The sequence below is a fragment of the Uloborus diversus genome, chromosome 3 (genome assembly GCF_026930045.1).
Source record: "Uloborus diversus isolate 005 chromosome 3, Udiv.v.3.1, whole genome shotgun sequence".
Taxonomy (NCBI): Eukaryota; Metazoa; Arthropoda; class Arachnida; order Araneae; family Uloboridae; genus Uloborus; species Uloborus diversus.
Genome location: NC_072733.1, coordinates 17,677,117 through 17,703,359, shown reverse-complemented (window position 1 = coordinate 17,703,359; position 26,243 = coordinate 17,677,117). Strand labels below are relative to the sequence as shown.

Sequence of the window (26,243 nt, the reverse complement as noted above, 5' to 3'; positions counted from 1 at the left end):
GTTACAGAGCAAGAAGCTTTCATTTTTTCTGCATACAATTTTCTCACATTGTCTAAGGAGGTTTTAGTTTGAATGTATTTGTGTTTTCCTGAAGCTATATGTTCTTCCAATTCAATACTATCAAAAAATGCATCACTGCATTCAATTTCTGGACAAAAACCCGTCCAGGACCCCTCCCTGGTACAAAATGCCATTTTTTACATCTTCAGCAGTTACTATGTCGTGACCACTGTTTACGTATGCTTACCGTTTTGCCACCGCACTCTCCCAAACAGCCTGATCTTTTCCTTTTTGAGGTTCATTATAATCATGGCGGACGAGAACAATACCGTAGTTCTTACAAATGTTATACTCTGTTTCAACGTAACCATTCCCAGTATAACAACCAGCGTTATCTGATTTCGCATACATATTCACCACACTTGGAAAATCTTGACGATACTGCTTCAAAACAATATCGGCAACTGACAGCGTGTCAACAACATCTTGTTCGCAACGGAATAATATAGTGAAGTAAACTGACTTTTGTAAACATGCTTTTGATTTTTTAAAAAACACATCAACATGCACAGAGATCCCTTTCTTGCCAAAATAATCTGCTTGACCTTCACGGTATTTTATGGGAAGAACTTTCTGTGCCCAGTATCGGATCCATAGACTAGTAGTGTCATTTAACTTTTCAAAGGCATCTATTTTGGCATTGTTTTGTTGTACAGAACGAATATCAGCCACTACTATCCGGTTTTATAGGTTTTACATATAATTTAATGCTGCCATCTATAAAATAAAGTACGAAACTTTTCAAAAATTCAGAAATACATTTTGAAAAGGGAGAAAACTCAACACGTGCTATTAAATATATTGAACAAGTAAAAGTTCGAATTAAAAACATATTTTTTTTTTGAAATTTTAAAAGTGTCATGGGTGTGAAGCAGATTCTAAAACTACATCACTTGGAGCACAATTACAGCTGTGTCTGAAAGTCTTGTTTTCGTGGATTAGCTTAGTTGAAACTAACACTTTATGTTAAAATTATCATTTTTGTGAGACCGTTTAACTAAACAAGATGATTAGATCCCAAAGTTTTCTGGCCTGAGTCTAAAACTATATCACTTTGAATGTAATTACAGATGTTTTTCTAAGTAACTAACTCACCAATCATAGAGTAATTGAAAAAAAAAATGAAATTATAGCTCAAATTTTCAACTTTGAGGCCGTATAACTAAAAAAGTTTATTAGTTGCCATGGGTTTCTAACCTGGACCTTAAAATAGACCACTTGGACTATAACTACAGCTGTGTCCCAAAGTTGTTGATGCGTCGCGATCAGAGTTATTGACGTCTAAACTTGGCTATTTTTAAAAAATCATCGACTTTGAGACCGTTTAACTACTAAAGCAAAGAGTAACCCATGATATTTCATGTTTTTCTTAGTACTATACTGTGGTGAGTAGTTAGGTATATACTTATTTCCGAGGGTTACTCACGGCTTTAGCAGATATCCGGGCCCAAACAAGGCAAAAAAAAGTAAAAAAAATAGCATTTTCGATTGACCTTTGCCCTCAAAGCCATGAATGAGCGACCAAAATATTTCGGCTAGCATGTACCTAGTATCAAGTAGTATCCACAAAAAAAAAATTGGCTTGGTACACTCATTGGTTTTGAAGCAAAGGAATCATATATTAAGCTCTTTTTTCTCACGTCCTTAAACTTTGACCTCCACTGAATTGCCAACACGTCAAATTTGAGAAGAAAGAAGCTACACTTTGTCTTATCACAATACTAGCAACATATTCTGAAAGTTTCAGGAAAATCGAAGGTGTCAACTATCAGGCTCCCATTCACTTTGTCCAGCTTTAAAAAAAATGACTTTTAAACTGTTAAACTTAACTATTAACATTAGGGCCGACGAGAGGCCATGTCAACCGAGTTGGAAACTAAAGGCCCGCCGAGGGGGGGGGGGGGAGATTTCGTGTCGTCAAAAATTCATCAGAAAACAAAAATGCCTATTCTGATCTGAATTGTTTAATTTGATAAGGGTACCAATTTGCGTTGTTACTTCCAGAATAAAAGGCGGCCTCCTGCAAGGGATGAGCTGTTGTCTGTAGCATAGTAACTTTTTTTTTTGGGGGGGGGGAAGTAAGTGGTAAACCATAACGTCCTTAATATTTTATCAAAATTAATAAGTAAGACATCATTTTAAAGGTTTTTTTCACCGCTGCTACGGAAATATAAATAACAAATCACCTTTCAGATATTTTTCGAAAAACTACATTTAAAAAGCCGTATTTTGGATGAATTCATTCCTTTTGTTTTTGAACTTTTAAGCAGACCTATGCTGCCATTTAGATGGAGTCAATAGCGGTAAAATTTCGGAAAAGTTTATCAATAAAAAAAGAAAAAAAAAACTTCTATTCAGTATTTTGTTTAAGCTTTTTGTTATGAGCAGTCTTAATGGTTTACATTACTTTTGAACCATGTTTCTTGTTGATATCGTAATTGGTTGATTTTTAATCGTTTGATACTTTTTGTGTTAGGATGTTCTTACTTTGCAAGTGCTTAATGAAAAAATTTAATAACTTTTTAAAGAATGCCAATAACTTTTTGAAGCTTCATGCGCTCATTGAGCACGCAGATTATGCATTTTGAAACCATTATCTCAGTTAGTGCTTGAGTAATTGAGTCCTGTATTTCCAACAATATACTGTGCGAATACTTCGCGTGTTTTAGTTTGAAGAAAAGTTGATCCAAACTACATTTCCGGAAGCTGCGCATATTGCGTAGTACTTGAGTCCTGTATTTCCAACAATTGCGCATATTGCGTAAAGTTAAATTTGTTACTTGACTTATTGTTCCGGAATATAACAACGAAAGTGTAAACTATTTCATAAGAAATTAGCGCGATATTTTTCTAATATTTTTGTTGTTATTCGAACTTCGAAACTCATAACAAAAAAAGTTGGGAACGTACTCTAAAAAAGGTTTATTAAGGTTTATGAACTGTGTAAATTCATATCATTGTTGTTCATATCATTCACATCGTGAAAAGTCCATCATTTTGTTTTAAAATCTAGTATTGTCCACTAAAGTGGAGCTTACTTCCTTCATGAAAACGGAAATATTTTGTGCAGTTTATGCCTTGCAAAGCCTAGTCGCCGTCATGGGGCAAAAGTTTTTTGGTATCACATGTGTAATAACTAATCAACTGACAAGCTTTATTTTATTAATTGCTAATAATGCTAACAGTTGCAGATGCCGTGTCATCTCCTGCATCATTATGAGCTTTGCATGTGTAGATACCTTCATCTTCTTCTGATAAACGAAGAAACAAAAGCCAGCTTGTCGCTTCATCCATTCCAGGGCCACTTCGATATTGTACAGCTAGGAGTGTGTTATTGCCTGAAATCAATAATTTATGGTTATGCACTTTTGTAACACATTTTCAATACGTTTGTAAATTGCTGAAAAAAGAAATGATTCACATTTGACAATGTACAATAGTATGTAATCACATTTCATTCACTAAAAGTTAGTTAATCAATAAAGAAATATCCATAGACTAATAATAAGAATAGACCGAGCTATGGCAACCCTTTTGCTGCTCATAAACCAAACCATGTGACTGGTGGATATCCTAGTAACAGCGGGCGTTGTTCCGTAGCAGACGATCAACGCCCGCGAGAAATAAAATAAATAGAATTGATGGAACACGGAAGAATAATCTTTTATGGAGTCCGATTTGTAAATTTGTTATTCTAAGCTGTGAATATTTTGTTAACATAGTGAGTTTTTCGTTTAGATAGTACTGTGCATTTTCTTTAGTCAATTTCAATAACTCTCTAAGCAATTAAAGATGCAAGTGCCCAAAAAGAATCGGTAAACGGTAAGATTTTTACCTACAATTTCAATTTAAGATACCGATTAGTACATTTTTGCGTTAAGGCAAAACGTTTACGCCATTATGTTCACGCCAACGCTGACGTAGCAGTTCCAAATGAAATAAAAGTTACTGAAAACTGTGATCAAAACTAATTACTAATGTCAAAATAATGCATAACTAAAAGAAAAACAGTTCAATCTCTGCACCTGGAAAAAAAAAAACTATAATGAAAACACATTACGTCTTAAAATACATGTCGAGTGCCAAATTATAGATAATGTTGCCATCTAGCAACCATGCTGCCAAAGTTTTCGCCAAGCCTCCCATCAGTCCCATGATGTATCCATGAACCAATTTTTTCATCAGCAAGTCCGGGAAAGCTCGGTCTACTCTTATTATTAGTCTATGGAAATATCATTAAAGAAACATTGAATACTCGTCCAAACGACGGGCCTGCACGGACCCTCTGACCCCCTCCCCCCCTTAAAATCCGCTACTGGACCTGAATGATGTTGTTTGAGAAGCACTGCTTTTTTACTGGCTATCTTCTAAACGTCATGCGCATGAGCACACGTAAACAGTACGTTGCGAAAAATTATGTATGTCAAATATTGAAGAACTTGTGATTCACCCTAATAATTTCATTATTCCTAACTCTGCGCTTGGGAGCGCATGGGAGTTCACCTGCTATACTCCCTATCAATTTTCTGTACATTTTTACATGTTACACGGAGTTCAAGCTATTTATACCGGGAGAGCTCTGAAGAATATACAACTCCGGCACTTATCTGCAAAAAACAAGCATTGTGAAACAACGAACTCACCAAAAAACACAAAAATTGGCATACATGAGTAAAATGAGGTTCTAGTTACAAATCTGAAATGAAAATTGCTGCTTGCAATTAGAAAATTTAAAGTTGATGTTCATTTGAATACAAAGAAACCTTAACAAACTCATATTAATGGTATTTTATAGAGTACATTATGTTTGGTAAATATGCTTCTCTAGGGTAAAATTATTCAAATAAGAAGGAGTGTTTCGTATTTTACCTCTCCTTCCCGAACTGCACATATTATAAACTTGAGAAGGAAAACTAATTGTAACACCACACCTGGTAAAACCAAGGCGAAATCTAGCAGTATTGCTGAAGTAAAAAATAAAAACGAATTGAGGTACATGCTGATTTCTCTAGGCTTTAACCCATTGGAATCACGTGACACCCTGCGGTCGTTATATGATTTTTTGACGCATGGCATCACAGGACGTCCTCAAGACGTCATGCTGCGTTAATCTGCATAAATGCATGCATAGATGTCATTTGGGTACTTTATGTATTTTTCAAGTAATGAACTATTTGTATTTTTAAGGTTAAATGTTGACATATGACGGTTGGATCCAGAAATAATTTCTGGCGAGGGCACCAGGGAGTAAAATGGTTCTTAATCGTAATCTTTTTCAAAAGAGAGTTCTCATAACAGTTTTTCTTAAGTATTTTTTTAAAATCCCTTAAAAAAAATAATTTACTTCAAAGGCGATCGTGGCCAGAATATGCAAATGAGAAAGTTTCTAAGTTTTAATAAAAAATAAACTCTTTAATTCTTATTTCATTTCTTAAACTAAGTATTAATATTGAAAAAGCGTTTATTGTACTCATAAAAATACATTTATTGCAATTATTTCATAAATTGCATGACTTTCAAGTTGCTTTAAATGATGCAAACTGATATATGTTTACTTGTGTTCTATCTCGGGTTTTTTTTCTGCCTAAAGTGAGAACAGTGGTAGTGAATTTACTATTATAAAACCATTAAATTAATATTTTAAGTATTTTATATAATAAAGTGTGAAAAAATAAAAATATCTTCTAATTAAAACCAACTTAAATGAACTGTTAAAAATAGAAAAAAAAATCATTGTACTTGGCAAAAAAGCTTTTTAGAAACAATAATTTGCATATTTTAAATATAATAGAAATGGAGGAATTTTTCATTACATCTGCTATTCTCAATCCGTGAGGCACGTTGTCCAAGTTTCCTTCCTATACGAATCACAGCCCTCCACAATTTTTCTAGTCCAAAAATTAATTCCATCCATGCAATATGTATCAGTTTATAGATCGTGCTTTTTAAAGTTATTTCTATAAATGTAATATTTTAAATAAATTAAATGCTTTTTTAATACTTAAAGTTCAGATAATGCAATCAAGAATGGAAACTAAAATTTTTAGAAACCTTTTCGCTAGCATATTCCAGCAATAAGAAGTTTTATGCCTTGGTATTCTGGGTTTTAATGAAGATGTTTTTAGTTCAGAAAGATTACCTTCCTGAATTTGTTATACTTAAAGGACACACATTGATTGGTCTTTCTGTACCAAGTTTGAAAAAAAAAGTATGTGATGATACATGTTTTTAAAGCCTATTTGGCTAAATTTTGAAGACGATTTTTTAATATTTTTCTTGAAAATAAAAACAAAATAAATATATTTAACATTTTTCAAGCATTTTATTCATGTTCCTTAAATAAATAGCTTTAAGTTAGTACCAAAAGTTTTGAATTTGAGCTGTTATTTCTCAAGTTAATGCAATTCTTAACAGTAGTGCCAAATCGCAGATGGCTGAAATTTAGTAAAAATGATCGTTTTTCAAGTGTCCATACCTCGGTCAAAAATGGACAAAATTTACGAATTGATATACACTCTGTCGCAAAAAAATATATGCACCCAGAAGAAATTGAGCTACACTCACGAAACTTGACAGGCATATAGTGTATAAGGAGATAAGGAGATGATTAAAAATTCAGAATGAAAGATAATTTTATTAAGCAGTTACAGCATGCAAAAGGTTACAAATCAGTAAGTAGTAAAGCCACCCCTGGCAGCAATACAAGCCGAAACACGACGTGGCATCGAATTAGTTAGGTCACTTATGACCCTTTGCAGAAGATCATGCCATAATCTTTGCAACTGCGTCGTTAATTCCCCTGTATCCCGGGATGGCCGCAGTTGCTTTCCCAGCACGTCTCAGACATGCTCTATTGGCGAAAGGTCTGGTGACCTGGCAGGCCATGGGAGTACGTCATATCCATAAAGACAAAGTTGAGAGAGCCGCGCAGTATGCGGGCGAGCATTGTCCTGCAGATAAATGGCACCTGGGTGACTTGATAACATAGGCAGAACAATCGGTGTTAAAATGCTGTCCACGTATCTGAGAGCTGTCAAAAAACCTTGGGAAACAACTAGAGGTGATCGTGTGTCCCAAGAAATCGCTCCCCACATTGTCACACCTTGTGAAAAAGCTGTATGCCGCTCGACAACAAATGCCGGATCGGAGCGCTGGCTGGTGCGCCTACACACACGTGCGGTGATCATCAGCACTGAGACTGAATCGGGATTCATCGCTGAAGATCACACGCCTCCAGTCTGTTACACGCCAAGCTGCCCAAGGTCGGCCAAAATCCAGTCGACACTGCCTGTAATGTGAGGTCAGTGGCAAGCGTCTTAATGGACGTCGGCTCCTTTTCAGCCAACTTCGGCCAGTCGAATCCTAATGGTTTCCCTTGATAACACCGGATGCCTAGAAGGAGGTAAGTGGCGTTGAATCGACGCTAGCGTCGTTGTCAATGCCGACGTGGCCGCTCTTCTGATTGCGCGATCCTCGCGTTCATTTGTGTTCCTGGGACGCCCTGACCCTTCGCGACGATAGACTCTCCCTTCCGTGATCCACTGTTGCCAACACCGAGCAACTACCAATCACTCCGACCGAGGTGGCGGCTGATACTCCTGTTTGACCAACCTGCTTCTCTGACGCCTATTATACGGCCCCTATCAAACTCCGTCAGCTGGTCGTACTGCCGCCGGTTACGTCTTAGAGGCATATTAAGTCACAATACAGTCTACCGAAGTCAACAGATTCGATTAAATAGCCCTACGGCACAAGTACTCATGCTTTTAAACTCTCCCATCTGTGCAACTCACATGCTCATAGCGCGCTTAGCCTTGTTTCATTGGCGCTGAAATTTTAATCATTTGCATATCGGCTACCAAACTGCATTTGTGCCAGGTTTCATGATTGTGCCTCTTATTCTTCTAGGTGCATATATTTTTTTGCGACAGAGTGTATTAGGGTTTCACTACCATAAGTTTTAGTAATGTTTTTTTTTTTTAATTTTTTTTACTATAGAGCACCAAATTTTTCTAATGCTGGTCGTTTTTTTTCCTTGGAATAACCCTTTACCTATTGTGAGCAAATTCAATTCCTTTTACAAGCTCAAATATTTATACATATAAATTCTTTATCATTATTATTATTACTTCCTTTTACAAAAAAGGAAGTATTGTATTCGCGAAAAAATTTTCACTCAAAAATCGCCCTTAATTTCCATTTTGCTCACCCCCAAATGAATGTTGAGTTTTTTTTCGATTCGACCACATGCGGAAAAGTGCCTAAGAATGTATAGACACGCGAAATATCCATTTTGACCATCACCGAGGTAATTACAACGACTTTTCTCGTGACGTCTGTATGTATGTGCGTATGTGTGTATGTGCGTATGTGCGTATGTGCGTATGTATCTCGCATAACTCAAAAATGGTATGTCCTAGAAAGTTGAAATTTGGTACATAGACTCGTAGTGGGGTCTAGTTGTGCACCTCCCCTTTTGGTTGCTTTCGGATGTTCCTAAGGGGGTCTTTTGCACCTTTTTGGGGGGAAATCATTGTTAATATCAATGCAAACTTAAGTGGTGTTATAATTTGGTAAACACTTGGTGACGTATCGCCAAGCTTTTGGTCGCCAAGTTTTTTCGCCAACTTGGCGACGATTTCTTTTTTTTTTTTTTTTTTTTTTTGTGCTTCTTATAAATTAATTGTTCTCCTGCCAAATATACCTAGCCATTCCTGATTTGTTATTTTATAAGAATGAGATTAAAAAAACATATATTCAGCTCAGTGGTGACTCTTTTTTACTTCCTTTTACAAAAAAGGAAGTATTGTATTCGCGAAAAAATGTTCACTCAAAAATCGGCCTTAATTTCCATTTTGCTCACCCCCAAATGAATGCTGAGTTTTTTTTTTTCGACCCGACCACACGTACATATGTACCCAAGAACGTATAGACGCTCGAAATATCCATTTTGAAGTTTCCCGAGTTAATTACAACGAGTTTTCTCGTGACGTCTGTATGTACGTATGTGCGTATGTATGTCGCATAACTCAAGAACGTAATGTCCTAGAAAGTTGAAATTTGGTACGTAGACTCCTAGTGAGGTTTAGTTGTGCACCTCCTTTTTTGGTTGCATTCGGGTGTTTCTAACGGGGACTTTTGCCCCTTTTTGGGGGGAATTCATTGTTAATTTCGATGCAAACTCAAGTGGTGTTACAATTTGGCGGACACTTGGCGATATATCGCCAGTCTTTTGGTAGCCGTTTTGTTGCCAAATTTTTTCGCCAACTTGGCGACAAATTTGGCTATTTTTTTTAAAATCTGGTTTTAATGTAGCCATTGTTGGTGATATTTAGAGAGTTAGAGAGAGAATCACATTAAAATTGCAATAATAGAGAAATAACATTAAATTGGTGTAAAAGGAAGTCATGTGATGCACACATCAGCTCGTTTTTTGACTGGAACGTTATGTGCGAGAAATACGAGAGTGCCTATCTCCCCAAGAGCAATGGCGCACCCTCCGAATTTTCCTAAAGATCGCTCCTTTCCAAAATGAGAAAATACCTCTGAACAACCCCCCTCCCCCCCCCCCTAAAAATTTCAATGCCGCAATCTGCGCCATGACTCCAACCCCCTACGTGGGTGTACCCCTGAGAAATAGTTCTTTGAATTATTCGTACTTTTACGTTAAAATTTAATGCGAAAAATATTATAGTATCCATAAGTGAAGTAAGATAACCCACTTTTTATTTTTGAGAAAAAATAAAAATGTAAGAACGATATGTTTATACACAATGAATAATGCTAAATCTTCTAATGAGAGTAACAATTTTGACAATGACACGACATTCAACATTTATAGAGTAACCCGTTCTACTTTTCTCCGGTCGTATATCACGTTGTCATTCTTCTTGCTCTGGTTAATGTCTCCACTTACTTTTTAGTGCGGTTTTTTTTTCTCAGTACTCATAATACACAGTTGATAAGAATGAAATAAATGGTTTTATAACCTGGCTCTAACTTTTTGACAGTTTTGAATAAAAAGTGGCTCAAAAAGTAAGTTTGTAGTGGCAGTTTGTAGTTGCAGTCCGAAGTATGAATAAAATAATCATAGTTTCATTGAAGCTTCGCACTCCTTAAAATCTACACTTTTCATCTTATAAGTGAGGACTAAAAAGTTTTCAATAATTTTTGCTTATACCCATTTTTTTTCAAAATTATGTAGTTTTTCATATACAAGTATTAAACCATTTGATTTTGAAAATTAATTATTTTTCATGCTTTCTCGCGTAGAAAAATTAAATTACAGCGAAAAAGGGGTATTCCTTTTAAAGAAAAAAAAATATCAACCTTCTAGCCGGTGCTACCTGAATACTAATTTGAAAAGTCGCGCTATCTCTCAGATACACTGTTCCATACTTTTTTGGCATATTTCAAAGCTATAGAGAAAGGTGGGGTACCTCGGACCTATTTTCACTTTTCAATTTTTAGTTTCATAATTATTTGCCAAATCTAAATACAAATACCTTTAGTTAAAATTTTATATTTTACACAACATATAATTATCTTAAAAATTTATTTAACTTATTTCAATTACATTTTTAAGAAAACACAGAAGAATGCAATTAGTACCGTGGTACGCCTCCAGTGGTGTACCTTGAGTCTTGGGATGGTGTACCTTGGACCAATAAATAACAGGTAAAGAAAACATGATTTTCAGTAAGAACATTGCTATTTATCAATCAGTAAACCACACATAATTTTTAAAATACATTTTTTATTTGTTTCAAAGATAAATAAAAATTTAGATCTTATTATCTTATTACGGTTCACTTTTTTAATAAAATAACAAGACGCTCTAGCTTCTAAAAACCATACTAAAGATTATTTTTTTATGCTACACTTATTTCTAACTAAGATTGTAATCGGATAAGTCAATTCCAAATGTTAACTCCTCGAGCTGCCTTTCAGATCCACCAGTTAGTATTGGATCTGGTAGCTTGAATATGATATCCTTTTTGTCAACTTCATAAAGGGTAGAATCTTCTCTGGTGAACTTCTGACAATTTGGATCTTTTTTCAGATATTTAACTTCATATCCATCATCAGCGATAGAAATAATCTCTGCAAGAAAATATTTGATAGTTTTCTTGCCAGCGAATTTCACCAATACAAAAACACCAATCTGAATTGTAAAAAAAATAGTCGAAAACTTTGTACTATGGAATGAGTAAAAATGACAACAACGTGCATAAAGTACAAATAAAGTAATACAATAGAGTTAAAAACTCAACAAACAGCTGTTTCGGGACTGTCATATGCAAGCCCCTTCATCAGTGCAAAAAAGAAGAACGAAAAGTCCACACAATGTAAACCGAACGACAAATGAACAAAAAATGGAAGGAAGCAAAGTAAATAGACATGGAAACCGGCAACACATGCGTCACAGAACAGCAACGACACCTATAGTGCGGAAAAACATCACAAACAGAAATTTTTTTTAAAGTTAAGCTTTCCAAACACCAGGGAAAGTGGGAGTACTCGACAAATCATTAACTACTGAAGCAGAATTTTTCCAAATGTAATAGGATTCCCAAAAATCTAAATCATAAATCGAAGAACACCCATGAATAACCTTGGCAGAAGAAAAATCAAAAATATGATTGAAAGACCAAAAGTATTGTGCAATCGAGGAACATTTTAAATATTGCTTCTTGACATAATTTTCATGTTCCTTAATACGGAATTTAAGAGAACGTCGGGTCTGTCCTATGTATGTCATTTGACACTGACAAGAAATACTATAAATGCCCCATCGGTCAAGTTCCGGAACCGGGTGTTTTAGTTGCGAAAATTTAAGTTTGTTGATAGGGGAAAATGCAACTAAAAAATTAAACTTTGTTAAAATTTTTGCAATTTGAAGACTGATTCTTGGAAAAAAAGGTAAAACAACCAAATTAGAATAATTCATCTTAGACAGTGCTTTATTTTAATTAGTTGAATTGATAAGTTTCCTGTGTAGGGTGTCAATGATGTCAATTGTAAACCCCCGATCCAATGCAACACTTTTTAAATAATTCAATTCTGCAGCGGAGTAAATTGGAATTAAAAAAAAAATTTTGAAAAAAAATAGAACCGACTTCAAAATTGCTCTAAAAAGTGAAAAATAATTTTATTCTTTAAACACCATCGATAATGCTTTTAAACATAATTTTTGAAGTTGGCGCAAAAACAAAACGTAAAATCCAGGGTAACCATGCTTCGTTCATACTTTTTTTCAGAAAAGCATCCAAAGTTACGAACGAAACATTTATATCGTTATTCAAATTTGCTGTCATCAATGCATAATGTATGTGATAGTGAAGAAACTGGGCCTGGTTAAATTTATAGTTGTATTTGAGTTGTGGCTGTGAATGATTTTATCCATCGTTTTTGCGCCAACTTCAAAAATTATGTTTAAAAGCATTATCGATGGTGTTTAAAGAATAAAATTATTTTTCACTTTTTAGAGCAATTTTGAAGTCGGTTCTATTTTTTTTCAAAATTTTTTATTTCATTCTTTTTAGTGTAAATGTAGGTATTTCAGAAATAGTAAGAAGTTACCATCACGAAACTTCACATTTTTTTCTTAAAAATGTTCCATACTAAAAAAAAAAAAAAAAACTCTTGACACGCGTTAAACTTTAAGCGGTTAGCACTAAAAACTTATCTTTGTTAATCTCTGGAAATCATGCGTAGTTAATTTAATTATAACCATTTAAGTATTGCTGTTTTCCTAACTAATTTACGTTCCACAGCATCTAAGTTGCTCATGATGCAATCCTGTATTTTCTTACTTAGCCCCGATCATCTGTTATCGGCATAGACGATAACGATAAAAATACTACAGAGTAGTTAAGGCAAACCTTGTGAAGGCTAAGCAGATCCTAATTACTGCATCACCTCGCTTCCAGGTTAGGTTTACCCCTACTATGGAGTTACCCCTATGGTTTACCCCTACTATATTTTGATAATTCACATAGGGTTACTATAAATCAGCAGGGTTACTAAAATAAAATTATTTACGCCAAAAATGAGGCGACAGCGCCAGATTCCTCATTATCGAAGTATCCCTTGAAGAAATTTAATGCTTGCTTCAGAGAAGCCTTCATTCAAAATTATCATTACAATTACTATTAATATTACTGTTATATAGCACCAAACTTTTATAACAATGAGTTTCATATTGTCGCGTAGATGAAGATAGCGAAGACAATGTGAAAGCCAAATGAAGCGAATACTCGTTAGTCTCAACTCGAGATCTTTATTCAGAACCACGAATGAACGTTACATCTCCTTATATACAACTTGAGAAAGTGCTGGAACTTTCCCGACTTGGAAAGATACAGAAATTAATAGAACATTCGAGAAAATACGGGAAACAGTAGAAACGAAAATTTAGTAAAATTCACTTTGTCCTAGTCGTGATTTGAACCCGGGTCGCTCCTGTGGGAGGCGAGAATTCTACCACTGAGCCACCGTTTTCCACGGATGAATAGTGCGAACTTCGCTACAATATCATTTTAATCATTTAATAGGGAAATTGCATGAAATTTGTTGTTTTTTGCCCATAACTTTTTTTCTAAAGAACAAATATGGTCAAACAAAGTAATGGGACCTAAGTTGAGCCATCCCCTATCCATTAAAAAAAGAATCATCAAAATCGGATCACTAGGTGAGACGCTATGAGTGGACAAACAAAAAAAAAAACATACATACGGTATGAACTGATAACCGCCTCCTTTTTGAAGTCGGTTGACAAATCGTTAATGCCCGGAAAACAAAGGTTCTGAATGTCGCTTATTTTTGTTGAGGGGAAAGAACAGATAATTTATGTGGGGGAAGAGTGACAGCAAACGGTTTACGGAAAACCGTAGTGATAAAACTATCGTCTGAATGAGTGATGAGAAATAATAATAATAATAGCGCTGGGGCCGTTAAAAACTTGTGAAAAAAATTCTGCGTAGTGATGAGTTTTTTTTTATTTACAAAGTAATATTAAATAAATAAATAAATAAATAAATAAAAGAATAAATATCTACCCCACCCCTTGGTATCAAAGAGGGTTCAGAAATACATTAAAATTTAAAGACGAGTAATTATTTCAATAATATGAGAAATTATACATTTACTACTACGTGACAGAGTAACAAAATAAAATGCACATGAAGTTCTTCGACAGTTTTAAAAACCAAAAGAATTTTCTAACGCTATCGAGACATTAACCGCTAACAGGAAATGATTCAAACACTTGAATGAAAAAGCTGAAAAAGTAAATAAATAAATAAAAATTAATTTGAATATTGACATTTTGAATTTAAATTATGTTTTTCGCAATCACGAGTGTGTATATATGGGTGTGTGTGTGTGTAGGCAAGTGTGTTTGTGTCTGTGTACAGGCATAAGTGTGTGGGTGTGTGTATGTGTGTATATGTAGGCGTGTGTGTTTGTGTGGGTATGTGTGTGTGTAGGATATGGACGCAACCTGGAGACGGTTTTCTCTAGAGGAGCGAACCGGTCGACGGTGCTGCAGCAGAGGGAGGTGGGGGGAAAATAAAATCAGCGTAACACCTAGGACGGTCAAGTGAGAACAATAAGCAACGTAATTGCTCAAAAAAGCTAGACGGAGAGAGATTTTTTTTCTGTTTATTTTTTTCTCTTTCTCTGTTATAATCTACGAAGCACAAGAATCATTTTTTTTCCCTCAGGTTCTCACTTGTTGATTATGGATAATCTTATTGCCGGTTCTTATTTTGATGATCAAATGTTGCTTATCGAGTACTCAAGAAAATAATGATAGATATTTTTGGTAGCGTTTTGAACGATGGAAATTTCATGACGGTAATGGTAAACTGAAACTAAACAACAGTAACGATAACTGAAAAGCAGTAAATGTACTTTTTAACACTTTTAACTATGTTTGAAAGCCCTAAAAGCTGCAAAGTGATCAAAAGCTGTACTTACTTGTTATTTTGGAAATAAATCCTAGAAAAAATGAATTTAAATCCAATAGTGTACTTCATTCAATGTGAAAAACATAGATGCCACCTATCATTCGTCCACCATATTGAAGTGGTTGAATGTATGTCAAAGCCAGAGCGCATGCTCCAACGTGTCACCCTCTCTTTTAGGAGGTCCGTCGTCACATTTATTAGCGTCATTCACCTTGATTCACATTTCCTATCCTCCATTGCACCCTGAGGCACCGTGTTTTCATCCCAGGAAGCCAAATGGTTTTCCAGAGGCACCCGTAGTTTTGACAGTGTACTGTAAAGGTATTTATTGTCGCGAGTCTTTAATTTTCGCGATTTTCACAAACCCCTCGTTATCACGAAAATTTTAAATTTTCAGCTTTGAATCATATTTTGGTGAAAATTACGGCTCGTGATAATAAGTGTTTTTTCATATTTGTAACTTACTGAAAAATTCAACAGGGTTTTTCTCCGTTAATCGACTTGTGTTTTATACAGAACAAATTTACATTCTCGGCCAATAAGACGACGTTTTAGGGTGCATTTTGGAGTAAAACAGTGCGTATTTTGGGCCACGAAGTACGGAATTTACCGTTTCGTGTTCGTCTAAACAGACGCTTAAAGTTGTGGTCTTAGAATATTTCTTTTTCAAATGCTGATTTTTTACACATAAACCAGTTAGTACACGGTATCAGATGCTCGAGCAATGGCCTACAATTTGACAACATTTTTAAATAACGATCGTTACCAAATAATAAAATTCATCGATTTAAAAAATATTTTCTTTAGATTTAAAATCTTAGACCAGCTTGCAGTGACCAAAAACCGACTCGTTGCAGGTATACTTCGAAGTTGCAATAGGAAAATTCCCCCAAAAGAGGGAAAACAAGCAGATCGAAATTTGAACCTACTCCTTACCAAGTGATGTGTAAAACGGGATGGTTGTAGATGAGGTCAACTGCAAGAATGGGCGGACTGGCTCATCGGCGCTCTTGCTCCCTCACGCCTAAACACCTTTTTTTATTATTTAAAAAATAATTAAATGTATTTATTTTTTCAATTTTTTAGTGCAACTTCCTTATTTAAAAAAAAAAAAAAAAGAAAAAAAAAAATGCGTTCACAAACCTGTGCGATTTTTTTCGCTATTTTTTTCTTTTCTTTAAACTCCTAAACCTGTGTATCATCGTTTTCTTTTCTTTCTTTTTTTTCTGCATCTTTTTTTGAATTGCACCTTTTTTTTCCTTATTGCACTTTTTTTTTTGCGCCCTTTGGAGGCCAAGGTTGGCGCCCTCTTGCGGGACGCATTCTGCCCCTGAATGCAAGTAGTAGTATGTTCAACTCTTTTGCACGAGTGTGAAATTTTTAGGCATATATTTTCACTCTATTCCCGGAATTTTTAACTTTGGCTTTTACATGTGATATATTCAAATATTCAAATGAAAGAGTCACTATGAATCGTGATATACAGCATCAACTTTCTAAAACGATATTTTGCACTGGCAGAGGTGCCTACCCTCTCAAGAGCAAGGGCACCCCCCTAAATAGCACTAAGATCCTCCCCCCCCCCAAAAAAAAGAAAATACTGCTTAACGTAGCCATCTAAAAATTTCATTGGGTCAGTCTGCACCTTGAACTCCCCTCCCCATAGATGGGCACCGGTGTGCACTGGAGAAATAATGATACGCATGTGTCTCGCTACAAGTACAAAGCATTATTTTTTAAATACAGGACAACTGTTAAGAAATTGATAGTTATCATTTTGATACATATGTGCATAATAGTTCCTTTTTCTCGAATACATCCCAAATAAAAACCAACGTTTAAAATTCCGAAAATAAAGCGCAAATATGACTGTACAAATGTGTCATTTATACAAACGGATTTAGAAAGTAGTGTAAAAGGGGGCTATCGAAAATTCTTGCACCGGCAATAAGCCGGGTCACTTCATTTCCTTTGTAAACGTGCCATTAAAGTTATCAATTAAGGTAGTTGCAAAGTTTTAACGCTTCGAGTAAAATGCTTTTTACTTCCTTTTACAAAAAAGGAAGTATTGTATTCGCGAAAAAATTTTCACTCAAAAATCGACCTTAATTTCCATTTTGCTCGCCTCCGAATGAATATTGATTTTTTTTTTCAACCCGACCACACGTGGATACATGCCTAAGAACGTATAGACACCTGAAGAATCCCTGTGACCCCCTGAATCCCTGAATCCCCCTTTTGACGATCCCTGAGTTAATTATAACGAGTTTTCTCGTGACGTCAGTATGTACGTATGTATGTGGGTATGTGTGTATGTATCTCGCATAACTCAAGAACGGTATGTTCTAGAAAGTTGAAATTTGGCACATAGACTCCAAGTGGGTTCTAATTGTGCACATTCTCTTTTGGTTGCATTCGGATGTTCCAAAGGGGGTCTTTTACACCTTTTTGGGGTAAAATTGTTAATTTCAATGTAAACTCAAGCGATGCTATAATTTGGCAAACACTTGGCAATATATCGCCAAGCGTTAGGTCGCCAAATTTTGTCGCCAACTTGGCGTTTTTTTATATTTTTTTTTTATTATATTTTTTTTTTTTTAATCTGTTTCAGTTTGGCCATATTTAGAGAGTTAGCCATTGAATCACATTAAAACTGCCAATATTGGGAAAATTTATCTGTTTAAAACGTTTTCTTTGCTTCGGTTCGCAACAGACTTGGAATGAAAGTATTTAAAATGTTTTTTTGCTCACTCCGAGGCACTATTATCTTTAAATTGGAGTAAAAGGAAGTCATGTGATGCACACATCAGCTCGTTTAGTTCCAATCCTAGGTAGGCTTTCATTGAAAACTTTTTCTAGATCATGCTGTATAGCAGCAACTACCAGTGCTACTAGAATTATCTTTTGCCCCAAACAGAGGAGAAGTTCTCCGACCACTTGCACTGGTGATCTCCAAATTTTTAATTTTTGCGCTTACATCCCTTTGCTTCTCACTGCCTTCAATTTGCGTTTGAAGTGAAACGTTACATTGAAACTGTGTGTTATTCTTAAAATAATAATAATTATTATTATAAATTCGGAAGCATTTAAATTTCTGGAAGCTTCAATTTAAAATAGTAAAAAAATATTTTATGAAAATATAAATATTTTCTGAATATTCACCTGGCAGTAAGATGAGGTTGCCATTCTTTTCCAAATGCCATTGAATATCTGGGGCTGGCCACGCATTTGCTTCGCATGTCATGGCAGCATAACTTCCAGTTGAATTCCTCACGTTGAGGGGCGGCGATAGAATTTTGGGAGCTTAAAAGGAGAAATATAGAATAAATGTTATTCAAAAATTTTGAACGACGTTTAATATTTATCATTACAGTATTAAATGTATACTATAGTAATGTAAAATACAGCGTTTATTTTCTACCAAAAAAAATGCAGGAGCGCTATAGCACCCACAAGTTTTTTTTTATGCGTAAATACCATGAATTTCGCCTAAAATGTTAAAATTTGCATGATATTTCAAAGAAGTGCAGCAGCTCAGCTCCCGGGAGCGCCTATGAAAATTAATCCCTAGTTAAATATTTATAGTTAGTGTTAACTATAACACTTTGAACACTTAAATATTTATAGTTTTAGTATTAATATAATACGAACTTTTAAAAGTGGTTAAAAATTATAATTAGTGTTAAATACGTACTTTGAACAGTGTTAAATGTATATAATAGTAGCATCGTGGTAAAGAACGTAAATACAGAGATCCTCATTTTACGCGGATTTAATTATACGCAGTTTAAGATTTGACTTCTTTATTTTGTTTTACGCGGATGAGTTGATTATGCGGTAACGCGGAAGCGGCATTGCAGACAGAGAAAATTTTCCCCTCTCTTAAAATCCTAACTCCTGCGATTGTAAATATGTATTATGCAATGAACCACATTTTCTCGAGCAAATAAGCAAGCTTATGTTCATGGAGACAATTTTTGAGAAGGCTTTTTAGAACTCCTTCTTCCCAGAGAGGTAAATTTATTAAACTCACAAGCTCACTGAGGAAAGCTTTTATCAGGACGAAACCATTGAGGATATCGACATCGATGACACAACTAAAAACTTTCACATTGAAAGTTTTGTGCCATTTCTTGACAATGCCAAGCATAGATGTTAATTGATCTTTCTAATTTGTCAGTGAAGGAAGATCCTGCCATGGAAGTGACACGAGAAATCATGGATGCGGAAATGCCCTAAACAGGACTAAAGAGAAAAATGATTAATGACTGCCAATTAACTAACAAAATCAACTATTTTTTAACAGAAAGTTTATTAATGATTTCTTTATGCACGTCGGTCATATGTATCTAAATAATTACTCATTAAATTTTACATATTTATCTATCCCTAGAATGATTTATATTTAATTATCTATGTAACCTAACCCCTATTTTAACACGACTATTAAGTCTTAATTAACGTGATTTTGATTTACGCATCGCTTTCGTGCAACGTAACAACCACGTAAAAGAGGGTCTATTGTATTTAGAGTTCGTGTTGAATATATAATTTGAACACTGTTCAATACTTATAGTTACGGTGCTAAATGCACGATCTTTTTTTTTAGTAACCTAATTTTTCATTTCCTCATTACATTCAAGGCCGCCCTGGTGAAAGGTCACGGCATGTCACTGCTACCCCGGGCCGACGAGAGGGCATGTCGGAAACTAGGAGCCCGACCCTTGGTGGGACCCGGATTGAAATTAGAGTAGTTTAATTTTGTGAGTTTTATGGGGGTTGAGGGGCCAAACTGACCCAGGGTCCGACTCGACTCTCGGCGGCACTGCTGCTACCCCCCAAAAAATGTCCTTACTCGGCAAACGTTGTCTAACATTTCCTGCAAATTTGGAGATACAATTGCAATACTGCAATTTTTGAATGCCCAAATGAAGCAGTGAGAAGCAAAGGGATGTAAGTGGACATTTTCAAGTTTTGAGTAAGCGTTTAAAGATAAGGTCCTAGGTAGGCTTTCATTGAAAAGTTTTTATAAATCATGCCAGGGGTGCCTATCCCCCCCCCAAGCTCAATGGCGCAAATCCCCCCCCCCATTTTTCTCAACCCTGTTTTCCTTTTTTATTTTTTAGTTCCCTTTTTTATTTCATTTATTCATTTTTTTTTCAAATATTATTCATTTATGTATTTTTAAATATTTTTTAATTTTTTTTAATATTTTTAATTATTTATTTATTTTTAAATATTATTATTTTTATTTTGATCATTAATTTTTAGTTATTATTATTATTATTACTTAAATAGAAAAGTTGTTTGCTATGCCAATGACACCACACTCACACAAACATTTCTAAATAAATAAATGAAATAAAATATAAACAGAATGTAATAAAATAAAGTAAAATAAATAATGAAAATTAAAAATAAATCAAGAAATACATTTAAAAAAACATTTAAAAAACATGAAAATCCCCCCCCAAAAAAAATGTCATAGTGCAACTTGCGCCATGTTGAACCCCCCCCCCCCGTGGGCACCCCTGAATCATGCTGTACAACAGCACCTACCAGAGCTACTCGTACTACCTCTTGCCCCAAGACAGAGAAGAGGTTCACCTACGATTTGTACTGGTTATCTCCAAATTTTTAATTTTGCCACTTACATCCCTTTGCTTATCACGGCCTCAAATATCTCTTTTCCTTAAATGTGCGCAAGTGTGCATGCCCTTATTTTATCATTCGTCAAACTGAAAGTTTCCCTCCTCCCAAAAATTTTAATTCGGGGCTTCCCTGACTGTCTCAGCTGTACTATTATTCATATCTAAAAATACTCAACTCTTTTTGAAGCAGTAATGAGGAAGTTCGCTTCAGCTTCTTTTTCTAGTTTTTAGCATATTCTTGCGATATTTTCTCTTCCATGTGAAAAACGATTAATTTAAACCAATAAATTTATCTCCAATCAATAACAGTTAAAGAACAAATAAAAATGACATACATAATAATTTGTCACTCAGTAGTGCGTAGCTGTTTCAAAACAGGTCAAGGTTTGCCGACACTATTTGGATCATTATCTAGATTAAACCCCTATATGTTTGTCATTTACTCTTTGTGTATGGCTGAAACCAGATGTCTTCCCAAATTTATGATTCAGGTATTTTCTATTAGTCAGGCTTCCTAGTAAGCTGCTGTACTTGTAACGGTAATCGTCATTTATGAAGAATGTACGTCATTTATGAAGAATGTAATGATTTTTATACGCATTTGACAATTTATTATTACTGAAGAATTATGTAAAGGAATGTGGGGCTAAGAGAAAAGGGGAATTTTGTCCTTTCCTCATCCTATCTGTTACTGGGTATCATCTGATTTTTTGGTATGTTACTGGGGGTCAAAACTTTTTTTGGGAATTGAGCAAATAAAAATAGAATTAACTAATTTAGAGGATCCAGAAGCAGCCAAACGTTAGATGAGATGTAGTTGCATGAGAGAAAAATAGTTTAAAAATTCTAAATACATTAAAAAATTTTGAAAAAAAAAAAAAATAGAACCGACTTCAAAATTGCTCTAAAAAGTGAAAAATAATTTTATTCTTTAAACACCATCGATAATACTTTTAAACATATTTTTTGAAGTTGGCGCAAAAACGATCGATAAAATCATTCACAGCCATAACTCAACTACAAGTATAAATTTAACCACGTCCAGTTTCTTCACTACCACATGCATTACGCATTGATGACAGCATATTTGAGTAACGATATAAATGTTTCGTTCCTAAGTTTGGATGATTTTTTGATAAAAATATGAACGAAGCATGGTTACAATGGATTTTATTTTTTGTTTTTGCGCCAACTTCAAAAATTATGTTTAAAAGTATTATCGATGGTGTTTAAAGAATAAAATTATTTTTCACTTTTTAGAGCAATTTTGAAGTCGGTTCTAGTTTTTTTTTCAAAATTTTTTTTATTTCATTCTTTTTAGAGTAAATGTAGATATTTCAGTAAAAGTAAGAAGTTACCTAGTAAGAAATGCGGCTCTATATCACTGTATTGCTTTAGAAAAGCCTTTATTCAAAATTATCATTACAATTACTATTAATGTTACAGTTATATGGCACCAAACTTTTATAACAATGAGTTTCATATTGTCGCGTAGATGAAGATAGCGAAGACAATGTGAAAGCCAAATGAAGCGAATACTCGTTAGTCTCAACTCGAGATCTTTATTCAGAACGACGAATGAACGTTACATCTCCTTATATACAACTTGAAAAAGTGCTGGAACTTTTCAGACTTGAAAAGATACAGAAATTAATAGAACATTCGAGAAAATACGGGAAACAGTAGAAACGAAATTTTAGTAAAATTCACTTTGTCCTAGTCGGGATTTGAACCCGGGTCGCTCGTGTGGGAGACGAGAATTCTACCACTGAGCCACCGTTATCCACGGATGAAAAGTGCGAACTTCGCTACAATATCATTTTAATCATTTAATAGGGAAATTTACTGTTTTTTGCCCATAACCTTTTTTCTAAAGAACAAATATGGTCAAACAAAGTAATGGGACCTAAGTTGAGCCATCCTCTATCCATTAAAAAAATAATCATCAAAATCGGTTCACTAGGTGAGACGCTGTGAGTGGACAAACAAAAAAAAAAAAAAAAAACATACATACGTTATGAACTGATAACCGCCTCCTTTTTGAAGTCGGTTAAAAAGTCTCAGAAAATTGAATTAACCTGAGAACGTCGTCTTAAGCATGTCTGTTACTGGTGCCGTTACCCTCTACTTTAAAATCTATTTCTGTGAATCAGCAGAGCAGGACTCTTTAGCTCCCCCCCCCCCATCCTTTAAATTTGACAATTATAAGTTATTTTATTTATACGTATGGCAAGACCAAATCTCTCTCCCCCACCCTACCCACGAGAAATTTCTTGCTGCTCTAGTGCTTGGTAAAATTGAAATGGTCATAAAATATTCGAAAAAATATTAAAATAAAAGTTTTTTATCTTGGTAAAATCCAAGATTTTGTGTTTCACAAAATAAATAATTATGATGATCGATCCGACAAAGATCGGAGACTGACGCTTTGATCTGGTATGAACGAAAAAAAAAAATGTTCGTATTGCACTACTTCCTCAAATGTTGTTTGGAGAAGGGGGACAGTCACACATTTCCCCGTCTAAAAGCCATTCTTTTTTTTTTTTTTCAATATTCATTTTACCTTTCCTTTTTTGTGTTTTGTTTAAAGAGATATTTTTTCGATACATTAAACAGGGGTGCCCACCCCAGTTAAGAGCAAGGGCGCACCCCCCCCAACACCACGAAGATCCCTCAAATCGAAAGCCCCCCCCCCCCAAAAAAAAAGAGGAAAATGTCCTTTAACCCCCCTCCCCCAGGTGGACACTCCTGCGTAAGAGCTTTCTTTCGTGCTGTTTCCTCTTTCATTATCTCTCTCTCTCTCTCTCTTTAAACATTTGTTGGAAAAAAGGTTGAAAAGCATTTGGGTCATTCGAAACTTTTATGCTATAATTATTTAATGATACGTACGTTTCTTAAATCTTAAGTTGATCAACACAAAAAACATTATGTTTAGGAGCGTAGTAATCTCCTCGAGAATGCTGCACGCGAAACTCACATTGTAGGAAGTAAAGTTGATTGCTTTGTGTATAGTTAGTAATAGTTAAGACGATTTCTCTTGTAAGTAGAGTCACTGAGCATATAATTTTTTTTTTTTTTTTTTTTTTTTGAGATTACTTCAAATAAGGTCAAAAGAGGGCAAAGAGGGACTTATGAAATGACTCTTAAACCAATAACCACCACATATAGTATTTAATATAAAAAGTGACTTATAATATTGTTATTAAAATACCTTACAATAAGATGTTTTCATTCCTAAAAAATGGTTGCCGAATGATGAGAATTTTGCCGAATCGTCAGAAACAATTTGCCGAATACGAAAATTTTTTAGAAGGTCACGGTAGCCTACCCGTGACTCTAAGTTATGTTTCAAGTGATTTCACATATGTAAACATTTCTCTAACGAAAGAAATGACTATTGCTTAGTCTTAAGAATTGATCTATTTGTGGGCTCTCTGGGGCAATAGTATCAATGAGCTCCGCTGCTTATAGTCTAATTTCTAAAAATGAACTGAAAAAAAAAAAAAAAAAACAAGAAGCGTAGGAGCTGGGCTCCCTTGAACGTCCATGGAAATTAAATCCTGATTATAGCCCACAGCGGGTATATTGTCGCTCTTATTAGTTAAGCCATAGCCGCGACAACCTTTACTTCTTACAGGGAATAAGGGAAGCGTAAATAACAGAGTTGACTGGATTACTTGCGCAGTAGTTTTGCAATTCAAATAGACATTAATAACACGTCCGAATTTCCCTGAACTCCACAAAATGAAGTACACATTGACAAGGTAATGCCTCAAGTTATAAGCGCCACAAAATAACTGGCAAGAAATATGTTAAAAATCAAACTTACGTTTGACACATGGCTCAGCTGAAACAGCTCGAAGTCCATCCCGCCTTCTATATCGGGTTTCGGTCAATTGACAAATATTTTCATAAGTTACTCCATCGCTTCCACATAAAGGTTTCTGCTTCGAGCAAACACACACAGCTTCCGGAGGATCATCCCAATCTAGATCATTCCTGACTCTACACTCCAAATTATCCCCACAATGTCCGAAACCTTCCAAATGCAAATCTTCATGGTCGCACCTTTCGCCTTCCGTTCGAGCACAAACGTAGCAGCATTCACAAGAGTCTTTGACAAGACCAGCCAAGCAATTCCTAGGAGGTTGGCAAGAATTGCGATCGCAAGATGAGCACGGCTCGATGTTCTGTACACAGTATGAAACACGAATATCTAAAAGAGAGATGATGGCAAGGATGAGAAGTTTCTGAGAATAGGGGGTAAACATTACTACAACAGCACTGAACGCAAGAATGCGGTCAAGAATAGTTTTGAAAATGAAACTGCGATTTTATCATGGGATCTAATCGGAGTATCGACTTGAAGTGTGTGTTTACGGAGTTATCGCTGATGGACTTCTTCTTCCAGAACAAGGAATGACCTTCTTATAGTTAAAATTAGTCTTATTTTTCTATCAATGTAAAGATTTGCATCAGATATAAAGCAAGGGCTTCTAGTCAAAATGGAAATATTTCTTTTATGAGAACCAATGAAAAATAAACAATGTAATAGCTGTCTTCTTCTTATTATTATATTTTTTTTTCAATTGATTTTGTCGAAGCATGCCTCACAATTATTCAAGTATGAGGTAGGGTAGACCGACTAGTGACTGTGAACACCCCTCTGGTGGACAGTTCGTGTTTTTTTAAGGACAAGAATTTTTTTTAAGTTTCTTCTTAGATGAATTGACAGTATTTACTTTCCTCTTATTTGCAAAAAGAAAATGACTAGAAAATGCTGTGTTTGTCTATTGGTTGAGATGCTCATTAACTGAGATGGTGTACCTTTTTTTATATTTCAAACTCCCCCCCCCCCTCTCTCTGAAATAAAACCTGATACGAAACAGAATCTCCCAATTAATTTTAAAAGCCATTTCATTTATCAATTAAAATATTTTCAACTATCATGTACTAAACGCCATAACGTTTAACGATATTATGAACTTTTGAAATTGGGCTTAAGTGTTCATTCACTGGTCGGTCTACCCTAAATAAGACAGGGGCGGTTTTATGCACAGGCTTATGAGGAGCGTCAAAATCTGAATTTAGAAATTTTTGTATTTAAACCAATTTATAAGAGGGGTGCAATTAAGCACATGAACATAAAAAATGTCTCCAATTTTGGAACAGTTCTTCTTTTAACTATTTATTTATTTTTAGGTGAAAAATAAACGGTAAGCCATTCATTGAGGAGGTAAGCAAAGTTGATGTGAAATAGAAGAGGTGGGATAAATATGTAGGAGGGGCGGCCTTTCATCATATACTTGGGGGCAGCATAAGGGCCATTCCACGTAATCGGTCATTTCGTCCCACACGTGACACCTCATATATATCATTAAAAATAATACTTTAAAATATTAATGAACAATTTTTTTCTGCTTAACAATTACAAACATGTTTGTGATTTCTTAAGCAAAAAATTTCATCATTACCCTTTAAAATGATTACTTTTTAATGAAATATAAGAACCATCACGAAATGGACAAACATCACATTAGGACAAAGGGTTGACTTTTTT

The 26,243-nt window shown here is 35.0% G+C and overlaps 1 protein-coding gene across 2 annotated transcripts in view; it reads right to left on the bottom strand.

The window, feature by feature from the left end:
* Positions 1–3,011: 3,011 nt before the first annotated feature.
* Positions 3,012–26,243, bottom strand: part of LOC129218570 (insulin-like growth factor-binding protein-related protein 1) — a 30,783-nt gene continuing 7,551 nt past the window's right edge. The window contains exons 2-4 of one of the 2 annotated variants that reach the window (XM_054852880.1): positions 24,513–24,899; positions 18,195–18,335; positions 3,012–3,398 (exon numbers count right to left, since the gene is read on the bottom strand). In XM_054852880.1, the coding sequence (XP_054708855.1) occupies positions 3,223–3,398; positions 18,195–18,335; positions 24,513–24,899 (704 nt within the window). In that variant the 3' untranslated portion in view covers positions 3,012–3,222. Of the gene's footprint in view, positions 3,399–18,194; positions 18,336–24,512; positions 24,960–26,243 lie in introns of those variants that run through there. The other variant, XM_054852879.1, reaches the window with a different exon arrangement.